This window comes from Salmo salar, chromosome ssa14, assembly GCF_905237065.1.
Source record: "Salmo salar chromosome ssa14, Ssal_v3.1, whole genome shotgun sequence".
NCBI classification, from domain to species: Eukaryota; Metazoa; Chordata; class Actinopteri; order Salmoniformes; family Salmonidae; genus Salmo; species Salmo salar.
The window spans coordinates 78,872,973-78,888,064 of NC_059455.1; the positions used below are offsets into that span (position 1 = coordinate 78,872,973).

Sequence of the window (15,092 nt, forward strand, 5' to 3'; positions counted from 1 at the left end):
TACTCTACCAACTGAGCCACACGGGACAAAACTGATAACCAGGCACAAAGATGAAAGGGTGAATGCTCATTTTTCATGTCAGGCTATTTGTAGGGCTATTTCAGTCCGTGCTGAAAAACAGTAGTGCAATACCATTGATAGTGAATGCCCAGATTGGTTTGTGCTGTTTTGCCAAACTCCACTGTTGTCATTGTTTGGCATGATGATAGAGCAATGAAGTTGGCAAGACCGCACAAACAGATCTGGGAGCTGTGTGTCTATAAGAAGATTGCATTGACTCTTCTGCCACCACACTACAGTAGAACTAGAACAAAATGCTACAGCTGTGGTGACTTGTTGTCATTGGGACGTGTGGTAGCGAAGGAATGCTGTGAGCCTGAATGCTAAAACTAATCTTTCTCTGGCCATTGATTGTTTGGTTTGTCTGCAGACACTTCAAACAGAGGATTTTGGTTGGATACACAATCTAGCAGAGAATGCAATGCAGGACCTCCATGCTAGTGGCTTTCTGGATCCTTATCAGTTCCATCTTATCTACAAATAGTATAAAAAACGAGTACATTCTTGCATAAACTGACACATACTGTTGAGGTGCACTGCTGCTTGGCAGTCTCTGACATCTCATTCAATCAAGCTGAAGGTCGTGCAAAAAGGAATAAACAAACCTTTAGTGTGTTTCAGGCTGTTTTTCTCGATGTTGTGACTTATAAACAGAGGGAAATGAGGGCTGTGTTTGTCTTAGGAAACAGGTGCATATTCTCGACAACCACACGCTATTATCCTGTACAGAGAGAGAAGGCTTTTCTGACCAGAGAATGGTCTCCAGCTGGGCATGGTGCACGCAACACAAGTGACTGTTTTGAGTGTTTCCACAAGAAGTATTATAATGGAGGATATGACTGTGCAGCACAGACAATGAGAGTTATTCGAGGCCATGTGATTCTGTGATTGTGACAAATGAGCTGACAATAATTAGAAAGATTAAATTTGAGAACGAACACATGAAAGGTGGCTAATTACAGGTGTTTTCTCCCTCTTTCCAGTCACATTGTGACTGAAGATACATAGACAATGGAAACCACCACAGAGACAAACTAGTCAGCCTGAGGCTATGAAAAGTGTTAGAGATATGACACCTGCAGCATAGATCCCCAGATATCTTCAGATATGGAACCACTGGGCAAAAACTGGTTGAAAGAACGTTGTTTCAACGTCATTTTAACAAAAAAATTATATGTGAAATTAAATCAATGTGGAAAACTGAAAAGTCATCAACGTAAGGAAATTTCGTAATTTTTTTCACCTAACTTTTAACCTAAATCCAATAACATGATGACATTTTGGATTTCATGTTGAATTTACGTTAGTTGACAACTAAACCAAATGTAGATCAAACTAGACGTTAAAATGACATCTGTAACTTCTGCTTTTCTATGAGGCTGCTGTACTTAAAAAAATATATATATATATTTCACCTTTATTTAACCAGGTAGGCCAGTTGTGAACAAGTTCTCATTTACAACTGCGACCTGGCCAAGATAAAGCAAAGCAGTGCGACAAAAAAACAACACAGAGTTACACATAGGATAAACAAAACTACAGTCAATAACACAATAGAAAAATATAACTACCGTAATTTCCGGACTATTAAGCGCACCTGAATATAAGCCGCACCCACTGAATTAAAACATTTTTTTTATTTTGAACATAAATAAGCCGCACATGTCTATAAGCCGCAGGTGCCTACCGGTACATTGAAACGAATGAACTTTACACAGGCTTTAACGAAACACGGCTTGTAACAAAAATAAATATGCTTTAACGAAACACGGCTTGTAACAAAAATAAAAAATTTGCAGTAAGCTTTAGTTGTCTTTTTGCACTGAGTCAATTCCTCACGCTGCTGTTTCCAACGTCTTATCATCGACTAATTAAGACCAAGCTCCCGTGCAGCAGCTCTATTTCCTTTTCCAACAGCCAGATCAATCGCCTTCAACTTGAAAGCTGCATCATATGCATTTCTCCGTGTCTTTGCCATGATGAGGGTCACAAAATGACTACCGTAATCAGAATGATGGAAAGTTTGAAAGCGCTCGATTTAATCTAAACAGTAAACAAAAAAGTTGTTTGACCTTAACCCATTCGGCAATTTCATTGGTCTAATGAAAGCTTCATGCCGCCAAAAAACTGAGCACGTCACAGAATGTGTTTAAAAAAAAAAAAATTGAAAGCGGGAAAAATCCATATATTAGCCGCGTCATTGTTTAAGCCGCGGGGTTCAAAGCGTGGGAAAAAAGTTGCGGCTTATAGTCCTGAATTTACAGTACAGTGTGTGCAAATGGAGTAAGGAGGTGAGGCAATAAATAGGCCATAGTAGCGAAGTAACTACAATTTAACAAATTAACACTGAAGTGATAGATGTGCAGATGATGATGTGCAAGTAGAACTGCTGGTGTGCAAAAGAGCAAAAAAAGTAAATAAAAATGATGCGGTAGGTAGGTAGTTGGGTGGGCTATTTACAGATGGGCTATGTACAACTTCAGCAATCGGTAAGCTGCTCAGATAGCTGATGTTTAAAGTTAGTGAGGGAGATATAAGTCTCCATCTTCAGCTATTTTTGCAATTCGTTCCAGTCATTGGCAGCAGACAACTGGAAGGAAAGGCGGCCAAAGGAGGTCTTGGCTTTGGGGATGACCAGTGAGATATACCTGCTGGAGCGCGTGCTACGGGTGTTGTTCGGTGTTGTTATGGTGACCAGTGAGCTGAGATAAGGCGGAGCTTTACCTAACAAATAATTATAGATGACCTGGAGCCAGTGGGTTTGGCGACGAATATGTAGCGAGGGCCAGCCGACGAGAGCATACAGTTCGCAGTAGTGGGTGGTATATGGGGCTTTGGTGACAAAACGGATGGCACTGTGATAGACTGCATCCAGTTAGCTGAGTAGAGTGTTGGAAGCTATTTTGTAAATGAAATCGCCCAAATCGAGGATTGGTAGGATAGTCAGTTTTACGAGGATATGTTTGGCAGTGTGAGTGAAGGAGGCTTTGTTGTGGATTTAATTTTGGATTGGAGATGCTTAATGTGAGTCTGGAAGGACAGTTTACAGTCTAGCCAGACACCTAGGTATTTGTAGTTGTCCACATATTCTAAGTCAGAACCGTCCAGAGTAGGGATGCTACTCGGGCGGGCGGGTGCGGGCAGCGATCGGTTGAAGAGCATGCATTTAGTTTTACTTGCGTTTAAGAGCAGTTGGAGGCCACGGAAGGAGTGTTTTATGGTATTGAAGCTTGTTTGGAGGTTTGTTAACACAGTGTCCAAAGAAGGGCCAGATGTATACAGAATGGTGTCGTCTGCGTAGAGGTGGATCAAGGAATCCCCCGCAGCTTGAGCGACAGCATTGATATATACAGAGAAAAGAGTCGGCCCGAGAATTGAACCCTGTGGTACCCCCATAGAGACTGCTAGAGGTCCGGACAACAGGCCCTCCGATTTGACACACTGAACTCTTATCTGAGAAGTAGTTGGTGAACCAGGCAAGGCAGTCATTTGAGAAACCAAGGCTGTTGAGTCTGCCGATAAGAATATGGTGATTGACAGAGTCGAAAGCCTTATCGATGGCGGTTATGATATTGTTTAGTACCTTGAACGTGGCCGAGGTGCACCCGTGACCAGCTATGAAAACTGGATTGCACAGCGGAGAAGGTACGGTGAGATTCAAAATGGTCAGTGATCTGTTTGTTAACTTGGCTTTCAAAGACTTTAGAAAGGCAGGGCAGGATGGATATAGGTCTGTAACAGTTTGGGTATAGAGTGTCTCCCCCTTTGAAGAAGGGGATGACCGCGGCAGCTTTCCAATCTTTAGGAATCTCTGACGAAACGAAAGAGAGGTTGAACAGACTAGTAAATAGGGGCTGCAACAATGGCAGCGGATAATTTTAGAAAGAGAGGGTCCAGATTATCTAGCCCAGCTGATTTGTACAGGTCCAGGTTTTGCAGCTCTTTCAGAACATCTGCTGTCTGGATTTGGGTGAAGGAGAAGCTGGGGAGGCTAGGGCAAGTAGCTGTGGGGGGTGCAGAGCTGTTGGCCGGGGTTGGGGTAGCCAGGATGGCCAGCTGTAGAGAAATGCTTATTGAAATTCTCAATTATCGTGGATTTATCGGTGGTGACAGTGTTTCCTAGCCTGGGTGCAGTGGGCAGCTGGGAGGAGGTGCTCTTATTCTCCATGGACTTTACAGTGTCCCAGAACTTATTGGAGTTAGAGCTACTGGATGCACATTTCTGTTTGAAAAAGCTAGCCTTTGCTTTCCTAACTGACTATGTGTATTGGTTCCTGACTTCCCTGAAAAGTTGCATATCACAGGGACTATTCGATGCCAGTGGAGTACACCACAGGATGTTTTTGTGCTGGTCGAGGGCAGTCAGTTCTAGGGTAAACCAAGGGCTATATCTGTTCTTAGTACAGTGTGGTGTGTCTAGCCACATGTTTGGGATGACACAGGGTGTTGAAATGAAGGCCTTCCTGCCAAGCTCTCTCTCAGCTCAGATAGATGCTCACTAGGGCGTTGTTTCTCACCTCTCTTTTCTTACTGTATGTATGTACCCCATGCTCGAAGACACATCTTAAGTCTCATCTGCGCTGTTACACTACTACACTGCACACACAAAGACTGGGTAAGTCCACTTGATTTAAAGTTGTTTAGGTTGTGTTTCCTTGATTACTCCGTTATAAGCACAATAACTCATCATCTTATGTCTATAATTGAAGAATACATTTACCATTACATCTTGAGAAAAGTAGGTGATTAGGCAGAACATTTGTTTTGGGGGGCTGATTTAGAGTTTTCTTTGCAGATGCTGTTGGGTGGTTGAACTTACTGGCCGGGAAAATAAGAAAACAGCATGATCAAGGTCCATGTGTGGGTCTATCAGGGGAAAAAAGACACGTTATCATGAATATTATGGGTTAAAGTCCACTCAATGTCAAGACAAAAACTAGAAGCTACTGATAAACAACCAAGCCTAACACTTTTTTGACATGGACAATTTAGATAAATAGTTCAGAAATGTATGTTTATAAGATTGCTGAATAACAATCTATCATTATAGAAACTGAAACTCTGTTGGAGCCTGATCTTGAAAAAAGCATCATACAATCCTACTTCCTTTGCCTCCCTCCATCACATAAACCTCAAAACTGTTAGGCCTAAATGCTCTTCCGGCTGATACTCAAATATATATATATATATATTTTTTTTTTTTGTGTGTGTGTGTGTGTGTGTGTGTGTGTGTGTGTGTGTGTGTGTGTGTGTGTGTGTGTGTGTGTGTGTGTGTGTGTGTGTGTGTGTGTGTGTGTGTGTGTGTGTGTGTGTGTGTGTGTGTGTGTGTGTGTGTGTGTGTGTGTGTGTGTGTGTGTGTGTGTGTGTGTGTGTGTGTGTGTGTGTGTGTGTGTGTAAATGTATCATGTTGGGTAAGCTAGTTCTATGATGAAACCCTGTACTTCCCTGTAGCTCAGTTGGTAGAGCATGGTGTTTGCAACGCCAGGGTTGTGGGTTCGATTCCCACGGGGGGCCAGCACAGAAAAATAAAAATGTATGAAATGTATGCATTCACTACTGTAAGTCGCTCTGGATAAGAGCGTCTGCTAAAATGACTAAAATGTAAAAATGTACTTGATGGACACAATACCTAGACAGCCTTCTGGGATGTCTTGCACCAACTTCACCCACTCTTTCTCCACTCATGTCCTGCTTGCACAAAACCATCTCGACCATGTCTACATTTTAGAAAACTTACTTTGGTTTCAAAGCCACTGCATGATGTTCAATGATGATGAAATCAATGATGATGAAATCAAACAAGTAAGCCTAGTTCTTGTTCCTGTCCCCTGAGCACTCCAACGGTCTGACCTCTCGCATGAGGCTGTAGAATGAACATAGTAGGCTTACTTGTTTGATTTCATCATAATTGAACAACATGCAGTGGCTTGGGGGGTGCTGATGAGTATTATGTATTTGTTTTTGCTAGGTCTGACTGTGTGGGTCTGGCGGGGTGGATGGCAACTATTCTTATTTTATGGTTAACCATGGTTTCGATTGAACTGTATTAGTTGGGTTGGTTACTGCCTTGATTAATTAGCACTTGTATTTCGCCTCGCCATGCTAGCTTCGCGCTCGTGTGGGTGCTAGCAAGCATGCAAGGTAGTGTTAGGTATCATCAGCCAATCCTATAGGGGCTGGAAGCTATAGTGAACTTCGACTGGTCAATAGCGCTGCGATGTCGTGGAGTATTTGCATACAGTTCCGCTTTCCTCAATTTACGTCCCGCCTTGTTCACCCACCCTCGCCCATGCTCACATCACTCAACGTTCTCTCACCGACTTTGCTTCTCTCTCATTGAAAATGAATGGATTCTGTTGTTTCATCCCCCTATCAGAACCAGTTAACACCCGAGGTGTTAAGAATTCCTGGCGTGGATGACACGGCAGTGGCTGCTTTCCTCCGGTATAACACTTGACTCTTTGATAGGCCCTTTGCTCAATAATACTTTGCTCATTTATGCAGCATATATACATGTCTTGATGTTTCAAGTTTCAGATGTGTAAAATATTGCGCTTCATCAAAGGATTAGAGAGTAATGTAATTCCTAGCATCAGGTGAGCTCTGCTGGTCGAACTGCATTTCTGCTCTCAATGTGGTGCCTATAGGACTCTAAAGACTTTTCTAAGTAGGCCATAGTAGTAGCCTTCTGTACCTTGCACCAAGCAAAGTCCCATAAGACCTTGATTTATAATACAATACATTTTGGTCTTGCTGCTAGTCAATAGACATGGAAATGATCATTTTAGCACAGACCATTCATTTTATGACGTTCGGTGTCCTCCGCAGGGGGGGTACCAGTACGGATCTGACCAATGAGAACCGCATTATGTAAATGAGCTAAGAGGGAGTCATGTAGTAAGTAAACGCATTCTCCTACAGCGGGCTAGCAGAAGTATATTGCAGAACCATAGTGATACGGCCAACTGGATTGGAAATCACTGAAGGAAACATTCGCTTTTTATTGTCTTTACCATTTACCAACTCTTCATGGCTGTTTGATCGCAAAGAAAACATTCAGATGTGTTCTCTTTGACGCGAAAGCGGATATTTTACACTTTCCCGGAGTCTGAGAGAAGACGAGCTGTAGGCGCTCAAAATGAAGTACAAAGTAAGTGACTCGCCTCAATGCAATGCAATGAAATCACTTCTCCAGAAATTCTCTGTGATGAGAGTGTAATGAATGTATTGGGTTTGTCACCATAACCTAGCGTAGCAACAATATTTTGGCTCTTCTAGAATAAACTTTATTGGAAAAAGTCATAACAGTTTATAACCACAAAGCAATGTTCCATATTGTGAATACAATAGCAATCATCAAGTTACCGTTTCTTTGAAGATTAACAGAGCGTTGAAATGATGGACTGATTATGTCAATGGATGCTGTAACATTACATTGTTGTAACAACATAGTTGTAACAATGTTACACCGTTGTATCAATCTTTTGTTGTAACAATGTTACATAAGTAGATTGCATTCAGCCCACCGCAGACTTGGGCTGTCAACGCAGAGATGATACTCTGGTCTACTCTTGGTTCAGTCTTTGGTCTCCACAAGACATACACAAGAATATTGTGAACTAAATTGGCATACATATTGGTCCCGTTACTTTCTCTGTGCGTAGGCTATGTGGGATTTAAAGCCACACTATATAACTAACGCAGTGACGTTTGGATCGCGGGAAATGAGCTGCCTATCTAAGAATTCTCTCTCCTATGCTTATTCTGAAGGGTGGGTAATGATTTATTATTGGGCAATCAAATGACCATGCGTTGACAGGGAACGCCATTGTACCTTCATCACGGGTAATAAATAATTGCATCGACTCAAGTTACTTAGTAGCACTTAAAGGATACTTTGGCGCATTCATTCTCTCGCTGCGTTCTCTCCCTGCTGCCCATTCGACCTTGGCTGTAGCTTTGTTTGGGAAATACATTTTGTTTACACTCAAGGACTGACGAACAAGCGAGACATTCAGTGGAGTGGATTTAACCTTTCTACTTTGAGGGTGTGACCTGTGAGTCCAAGCACTGACATCATGTGTTCAATTCTGCCTTGTATGCAGGACTGGCCTCAGCCTGTTGTAACATGCAAACCATAATTCATAAATGTTTCTAGAACTTAGCCTATTCATGGTTTTTTAAAAGCTGCTTAGATTGTATAAATCAATAGACTGCACTGTCCATGAGCTCTGTAAAGTAAGGAGTAACTGAGATTGCGCTGGCAATCAGGGCCTGTGTCAGCATCAACATAAAACCCTGCCTTGAAGGCATGGGGCTGTCTGTCTCTCAAATCTCAAGCCAAGGAAACCTGGCCTCTGTATAGTTCTATTCCGTTCATTCACCATTAACACTGGCACTGTCTGGAGCTTATGGGAAGATCCACTTCCTACTATGGTATGAGGTTCACAGATCTTCTTGAATGGAATGCTTTTGTCTACTTCACACTATCTGGGGAATGTAGGGCACTTGGCAAGAGAGCTGGCAAACCGTTATGAAACTGTCCGTGCTGTTTGGATTCCTCTATGGTACTGTACTTACTGAAATAACCGATCATGTGCTTTCCCAGCTAAGTGTTATTTCACTCCATCCTATTTTCTTCTCTATTGGAGACATGTGCTTGGGTCTGAAGTCTGTGTCATAATACCATATTAGAAAAGCCAGAACTCACAGCTCTCTCTTGCAAAGCTGTGAAGTAGTTTCCTGGTGATACATTACTATCAAGGGCCAATGACTTCAGTGTAAAGTTAACACAATGCTGTAGAGGCTTTGTTTGGCCTTAATCACGGTGAAAAGCCCCCAAATCTAGATTAGTAGTAGACGATCACTCACTTGGCTGAAGTCCACTTCACACTTCTGAGCACATGGCACATGCAGGCTTTTCCCAAGGGCCTAGTGATTGCGTCGTCATGTGTGCTATGTGTGTTTGTGGCATGCCTATGTACAGTATGTTGCATTATTGGTCTGTTCTTCTAACCTGGTTTCCTCATTCCTAGAGTAATATAGGGTTTTATACAACAGGTGGGTCTAATCCTGAATGCTGATTGGTTAAAACCACATTCCAGCTATCCACAAGCTATCTAGAGTAATATAGGGCTGTGTAGGTCAGGGCTACAGGGTTTGTTATCAGGCCCTGTTGGGCTTGGATCGGTGTGCTGCCAGCCATACCCTCTGATGCAGCAGACCTGTCCTCTCTCCACTCTCCTACTTCTGTCTGAAAGAGCTTAGCAATAACACAGTCAGCCTGCCACAGCCAACACCATTCTGCGATAACCTCGCTGTATTACGCAACAGTGCAGGGAAAGGGCGGATGCACACCAGGCTGTGACAGGTCAGTCACGGACTGACCTATCCCTTCACAGGTTGTGTCCCAAATGGCACCCTATTCCCTTTGAAATGCACCACATAGTGAATAGGGTGCACATTTGGGACGTAGCCATAATCTATTTGCTCTCTGCTCCTGAGTCAGCCACTTAGGTTTACAGTTTACAGCCTGTGTCTTGTGATGTAGCCCACTTTATTTCAGTTAAATATTTGCAGGAAGTTTTATGTCCTCTCTATCAGATGTCCCTATACGCTCTTACTGAGGGTGAATTATTCATAGCGCTGAAGTTAAGTATTAAGTATTAAATTAATCCTGGATGTGTCCCAAATGGCACTCTGTTCCCTATATAGTAGCGATGCACCGATATGACATTTTTGGCCGATACCGATATCCGATATTTTCCTTTCCAAAACCCAGATACCGATAACAGATATTTACAATTTTAGCGGCCTTTTAAGCATTCTAGTACAGTTAAATAGTTAACACACACACATGGACGCAGCGGTCTAAGGCACTGCATCTCAGTGCAAGAGGCGTCACTACAGTCCCTGGTTCGAATCCAGGCTGTATCACATCCGGCCATGATTGGGAGTCCCATAGAGCGGCGCACAATTGGCCCAGCGTCGTCCGAGCCGTCATTGTAAATAAGAATTTGTTCTTAACTGACTTGCCTAGTTAAATTACACACACACACCACACTGACCAAAAAGTTATTTTGTTGGCATTTACTTATGTCCCCATTACCAGTAAAATATCATCAAAACCTATTTCTTTCACTTACTTGCTGTGCTGTTTTGTTGTTCATTTGTTCAGTCATTTCATTCTCAACCAGGATTTATATGGAACGCCGTTTGAGTCTTTGTGTGTCAAAAAAGCTACACGTCAAATAACACTATTTGACGTGTCAAATAACACAACATCTGTTTCAGTAGCTATAGTTAGCTAGCTAGTTAGCTAGCAGTTGCCGTACCAGGCGGTGATACAGCCCGACAGGATGCTCTCGATTGTGCATCTGTAAAAGTTTGTGAGTGTTTTTGGTGACAAGCCAAATTTCTTCAGCCTCCTGAGGTTGAAGAGGTGCTGCTGCGCCTTCTTCACCATGCTGTCTGTGTGGGTGGACCATTTCAGTTTGTCCGTGATGTGTACGCCGAGGAACTTAAAACTTTCCACCTTCTCCACTACTGTCCCGTCGATGTGGATGGGGGGCTGCTCCCTCTGCTGTTTCCTGAAGTCCCCGATCATCTCCTTTGTTTTCTTGACAGTTTGGTCCCCGCTCGTGTCAGTGGCACTGTGTTGTCCTCAAAGCGAGCAAAGAAGTTGTTTAGTTTGTCTGGGAGCAAGACATCGTGGTCCGCGACGAGGCTGGTTTTCCTTTTGTAGTCCGTGATTGACTGTAGACCCTGCCACATACCTCTCGCGGTATTGTAAACACATCGTTCGTGGCCGGTGTTTGCTTGTTTGCAGACTTTTTTGTACAGCTTTGACAGTGCTACTGTATCTTTTTTGAAATGCAAAGACCCAAACGGTGTTCCATAGTATGTATATTGTGAAGCTAATAGCAGTGACGCCATTACTGTGTAGGGCAACATCTGAAAAATAGCGCACTTGGTAGTGTGTGCTCGACCAGTCGGCGAAAGCCAACATCACCCACGACAGAGAACGGTTGATTGTCAAGGGAAATTAATTCCATTATCTTGGCTTTAATGGATTTCGCCTTTGAGTTGTCTTGCTGAAATTTTGTTACTCTTTCAAATGACTGCTCGATCCACACAACAGACATTGTGGGCTAGTTTAGGAATGATGTGTTGCAGGTATAGGACAACATTATACGTGGTGTCATTACGTCATGTACCTACGTTATATAGGTATGCACGTCAGCTTTGACATTGGTTTTGCACATTGGGGCGTTAACCTCTCTGGGCTAGGTGGGACTCAACAGCCAGTGTAATCCCGTGGCGCGATATTCAAATACCATAGAAATGCTATTACTTCAATTTCTCAAACATATGACTATTTTACACCATTTTAAAGACTCTCGTTAATCTAACCACACTGTCCGATTTCAAAAAGGCTTTACAACGAAAGCAAAACATTAGATTATGTCAGCAGAGTACCCAGCCAGAAATAATCAGACACCCATTTTTCAAGCTAGCATATAATGTCACATAAACCCAAACCACAGCTAAATGCAGCACTAACCTTTGATGATCTTCATCAGATGACACCCCTAGGACATTATGTTATACAATACATGCATGTTTTGTTCAATCAAGTTCATATTTATATCAAAAACCAGCCTTTTACATTAGCATGTGACTAGCATGTGACTAGCATTCCCACCGAACACTTCCGGTGAATTTACTAAATTACTCACGATAAACGTTCACAAAAAACATAACAATTATTTTAAGAATTATAGATACAGAACTCCTCTATGCACTCGCTATGTCCGATTTTAAAATAGCTTTTCGGTGAAAGCACATTTTGCAATATTCTCAGTAGATAGCCCGGCATCACAGGGCTAGCTATTTAGACACCCAGCAAGTTTAGCACTCACCAAAGTCAGATTTACTATAAGAACATTTTTATTACCTTTGCTGTTCTTCGTCAGAATGCACTCCCTTCTACTTCAATAACAAATGTTGGTTTGGTCCCAAATAATCCATAGTTATATCCAAATAGCGGCGTTTTGTTCGTGCGTTCAAGACACTATCCGAATGGTAAAGAAGGGTGACGAGCACGACGCATTTCGTGACAAGAAAATTCTAAATATTGCATTACCGTACTTCGAAGCATGTCAACCGCTGTTTAAAATCAATTTTTATGCCATTTTTCTCGTAAAAAAAGCGATAATATTCCGACCGGGAGTGGTGGTTTTCGTTCAAAGAGAGGGAAAATAATAACATCTCGTGCCCTCGTGCACGAGTCCCAGTCTAATGGTCCTCTGACAGGCCACTATCCAAACACGCTAATGTGTTTCAGCCTGGGGCTGCCTCGATATCATTCAGCTTTTCCCCGGGTTCTGAGAGCCTATGGGAGCCGTAGGAAGTGTCTCGTTACAGCAAAGATCCTCAGTCTTCAATAAAAAGAGCCAAGATGAACAAGAACTTGTCAGACAGGCCACTTCCTGTTCAGAATCTTCTCAGGTTTTTGCCTGCCATATGAGTTCTGTTATACTCACAGACACCATTCAAACAGTTTTAGAAACTTTAGGGTGTTTTCTATCCAAAGCCAATGATTATATGCATATTCTAGTTACTGGGTAGTAACCAGATTAAATCGGGTACGTTTTTTATCCGGCCGTGTAAATACTGCCCCCTATCCCCAACAGGATAAACTAGACATCGGCCGATACCGATGTTGCCATTTTTAGCTAATACCGGACGATTCCAATATGTTCACCGATATATCGTGCATCTCCACTATATAGTTTACTACTTTTGACCATGGGCCAGTCACAAGTAGTGGACTGTATCGAGAGTTTGGGACTATAAGGTTCTATCTGCAAAAAGATGATTCTGAGATAATTTACCTCAAAGTTCCCAACCCTCGTTGGTTTGATTTGTGTCAGCAATTTTAATCTGTGTTCTTTTGAACTTAACAACATGAATTTAGGTTTTTAGAGTACTATATAGGTAGAGAACATTGAACTGAAAAAGGCTACATCAATAACTACATTTTGACAAAAATGCAGCTAGAACCTTATAGTTCCAAACTCTCGATATATGGAATAGGGCTCTGATCAAAAGTAGTGCACTATATAGGGAATAGGGTGCCATTTTGGAATGCATCCTATGTGTCCAAGTAGAGCTTAAGTGGCTGGATCACGTTTGGTCAAAAATAGTATGACACTGTTGCTGCACGTATCACTGGATGTAAGGGAAGCCAGCGAGCATTTGGCATCCCTTGATTAAAAAAAATATACAAGAAAAGCCAATCAGCGTTGAGCTAAACTGAGTGAGCTCAAATGTGAATGGTCCTGGCACAAACAAAAAAGTATAAATGGAATCCAATCAGATCATATCAATCAGATCACATCAATCCAGGTTGTATCACATCTGGCCGTGATTGGGAGTCCTATAGGACGGCGCACAATTAGCCCAGCGTTGTCCGGTTTTGGCCGGGGTAGGCCGTCATTGTAAATAAGAATTTGTTCTTAACTGACTTGCCTAGTTAAATAAAGGTTACAAAAGCCAAACGTCATTGACAGAACAAAACTCTTGCTGTGTTGTTGTCCTCCGTGGGCTAGCTAGCTAAAATTGTCCCTTTCCTAAATTAGCCATGGATGGAGATAGGGATTTGGACTTGTGGTTTACGTAATTCTCTGTACTGGCCAGTGATTATAATGGCGATTCTGATCCAACCATAAATTCATACATTGTTGTGCTTCTGGCCTGAAAGGATGGAGGTTCAATATGTAGATATATGTAATATGCTGATGTTAACTAGCTAATCGTTGCCCATGAAAGGAAGTTAGGCTAGCGAGCAAGCATTTTAGCCAGGTAGCCTAGGACAACAAAAACTAAAAGCGTGTATTGTATGTCATAGACCGTTTCGTCAACATGAAAGAGAGGAGAATGGCATTGGCGTTGTGTTTCTACTTACGCACACACACACAGCTGTGTTTACACACACACACACACACACACACACACACACACACACACACACACACACACACACACACACACACACACACACATATGCTATTTAACTTATGTTGATTGGACTAAATCGTTTTAGGAATCTTTTAGTTGTCACTGTATTAAACAAAGCAGAGGTGATTCGATGATGTTGAAATGTTGAAGTTGAAATGGTGCTGGAATAGTGGAGGCAGCTCCTGTTTTCTTTGCGACTTGCACTAACTCTAGTGTTTGAAATCAAAAGTTGTGTAAACATGAACTTGCTTGACCATGCTGTAGGTTATGTAACTGGTTGTTACATGCAATATGCTTTGTGGACTTCACCGGACAGAGGTTGCTCTCCGGTTTTGTGATGAAACAAAGCTGTGGTTGAATTTATTCAGCCACTCACTGTGTCTTCTTATTGTCTCGACCTTGGGCCTATATATGACGGTGACAAGGCATATGAACTAAGAGGTTATAGAGCCAACAACGCAATTATCACAACATATGTTGTAATATGTTTTTTTTTTTTCCTGACTTAGCTTCCCCGTTGATTTTTACCTACACACCGCTCCTGGTCGGTGTATCCGGCAGTAGCCTTTGTCTGTGACATCAGAGATGTTTTCCAACAGGTGGGCAGGTGTGAGGGGAAGGGCTCAGTTTCATAGGTCCTCTAATGCACGTAATCCCCCCCAGGACGAGTCTGTACAGACAGAGACTTCTGGCTGCCTCACTGACTAAGTGAGTAGGGTTAAGGGATTCATAACACGGAAACGGGGGGAGAGAGGACAGAGAGAGAGAGAGGGGGGGTGTTTTTGTATGACAGAGAGAGTGAGAGAATGAGAGAGCGAGAGAATGAGAGAGCGAGAGAGAATGCAATGTTTACTGTTAATTTCTGATTATTTATTTAACTTTTGTTAATATTAATTTAGTTTGTTTTGGCAATGTAAACATATGTTTCCCATGCTAATAAAGCCCATTTTAATGTATTTGCGAGAAAGCGAGAGAGTTTGAATGATGTGGCCCTTGGCATTTAAGGGTGT

At 42.3% G+C, this 15,092-nt stretch overlaps 1 protein-coding gene across 2 annotated transcripts in view; it reads left to right on the plus strand.

Annotated features, from left to right (window-relative positions):
- Nucleotides 1-6,950: 6,950 nt before the first annotated feature.
- LOC106570363 (enhancer of filamentation 1-like) overlaps nt 6,951-15,092 on the plus strand; it is a 49,043-nt gene continuing 40,901 nt past the window's right edge. The window contains exon 1 of one of the 2 annotated variants that reach the window (XM_014142590.2): nt 6,951-7,210. In XM_014142590.2, coding sequence (XP_013998065.2) covers nt 7,199-7,210 — 12 coding nt within the window. In that variant the 5' untranslated portion in view covers nt 6,951-7,198. Of the gene's footprint in view, nt 7,211-8,098; nt 8,118-15,092 lie in introns of those variants that run through there. The other variant, XM_045694836.1, reaches the window with a different exon arrangement.